The 1,909-nt window shown below is 29.4% G+C and overlaps 1 protein-coding gene across 1 annotated transcript; it reads right to left on the reverse strand.

Moving 5' to 3' along the window:
• Positions 1–544: 544 nt before the first annotated feature.
• Positions 545–820, reverse strand: LOC139884053 (uncharacterized). Its single transcript, XM_071868135.1, has one exon. The coding sequence runs from the start codon at positions 818–820 to the stop codon at positions 545–547; it is 276 nt and encodes a 91-aa protein (XP_071724236.1).
• Positions 821–1,909: the final 1,089 nt, after the last annotated feature.

A 1,909-nucleotide genomic window follows, 5' to 3' on the forward strand; every position in this document is an offset into this window, starting at 1 on the left:
TTCGCTCTAGGACTCGGAGCCGAGCAAAGAGTCGAACTTGGTCCATTATCGAGCTCCCTAATAATTATTGGATTCCCTAAATTATCGGACTCGATCTTTCTCTAAGCCTTTTCCCAATCAGTAACATTTTCATCTTCAAAAGAATCACACATGTCATGCCAAATTTCTCTACACATATAATATATTGTTTTGCTTCAAAAACTTGGAATAATTACAAAGTTTGAGTTGACTATGAATTTAAAAATGTATTCAGATTTTTTGGCTCTGTTTCATTAATTAGATATGTTAACACCATATATCATCTAAACAAATCATTCGTGATTCTTCAAATATCTTTTAGTTTATAACCTTGCATACATAGATTGGAATCAACAGTTTTTTAGTGGAAATTGCAAAGAGCTAGAAATCAGTTCGACATATTAAAAATGCCATAGCCATTTCGGTTAAAATTTCTTATGCTAATTTCCATAATATGTACAATTACAATAATTTCATCAAGTAATAATGAAATTAAGAGGCTTAATTAATTAGTCGTCTAGCTTAATTAATTAGGACCCCAACAGCTCAAATACATAACTGTTCTCAAAGACTCCTCTGATTTCTTGGCTTTCTCTTCTCTCAATTTATTCGAAACCATAGCCGATGTTGACGATGAAGAAGAAAGCTTGTTGGCCTGTGAATACGATCTGAGGTTGTTCTTTACATGTTGATTTAGAGATCTTAGAACATAATTCCATCTGCAAATTCCTTGATCCTTTAAAGCCTCCACAGCTCCAACGCTAGCAGCCACAATCCAAGCTTTGCTCGCTGATGAACTCATGATGAATGAATGATTGTATTTTTTTCTTTCTTTCTGTTGTATGAAAATATTTTGGGTTGATGTGAAATTAAGTTGGATGGGCTTACATATATATACATTATACAGACACAGTATATAGTTCTGCATTGAGATATGATTTTTGAGTGAGGCCTGAAGTTTTGGGGATAAAACCAGGGATTTGCAAATGGTTTTGTGCTTGTATATATCAATATCATGCAAGCTGTATATTTTATGGTTCGGTGGGCTAAGCTGTGGTCGGCCATATGACGTAATTATCCTTCCATTGAGTAGATGGTCATATTTATCGGGGGACAAAATTGGGGATTGTAGTTTGGAATAAAGTAAGAAGTATTTATTTATTTATTTTATATATCACAACCAGCAGCACACAGAGTTGTCGCAGATTTGTCTAAAATAAAATCTCCTAAGGATGGTTCCCCTCCTCCTTTCAGGTTTTCTATTTTAGAAAGAGATCTCGGTAATCTTATATTATTATTATCATCTTATCTCATCTTTTTATATATAGATAATAGCAAGACTTTTAATTTTAATATTGTTGAAATTATAAATTTAATTGTAAATTTTATTATCAAATCAACATGACTCATGACGTTTTATTGATAAATAATAATTTGATATATGTATTTTAGAACATTAAATTTAGTTAGGTTTCAAGTTATAAATTTTAAGTCAAGGATTTTTTTTCCTATTCTAATTTGGAAGTCAAAACACAATAAAAACACATTCCTAATAAAATTAGAATACGCTATATTTTTTCTAATTTAAAAAATTTTCCTAACTAAAATCGATTATATTTGATTTTCCTATTCCTAATTAAAACGGGCACATTTTTTTCCCAATTCAAATGAGCATACTATTTAAAAAATTATTGCAAATTAAATTAAAATATATATTATTTTTTCAAATTTTTTTAATAAACTATTATTCCTAATAAAAATCCGTTGTATTCTTTTTTCCTATTCCTAACTAAAACGGGCATATCTTATTTTTCAAACAATAGAAACAACTAAACTGATTAGATGCAATTATAAATTTTATTATAAAATCAAATCTTGATATGTGACTTTT

This window comes from Rutidosis leptorrhynchoides, unplaced genomic scaffold, assembly GCF_046630445.1.
Source record: "Rutidosis leptorrhynchoides isolate AG116_Rl617_1_P2 unplaced genomic scaffold, CSIRO_AGI_Rlap_v1 contig496, whole genome shotgun sequence".
Classification (NCBI taxonomy): Eukaryota; Viridiplantae; Streptophyta; class Magnoliopsida; order Asterales; family Asteraceae; genus Rutidosis; species Rutidosis leptorrhynchoides.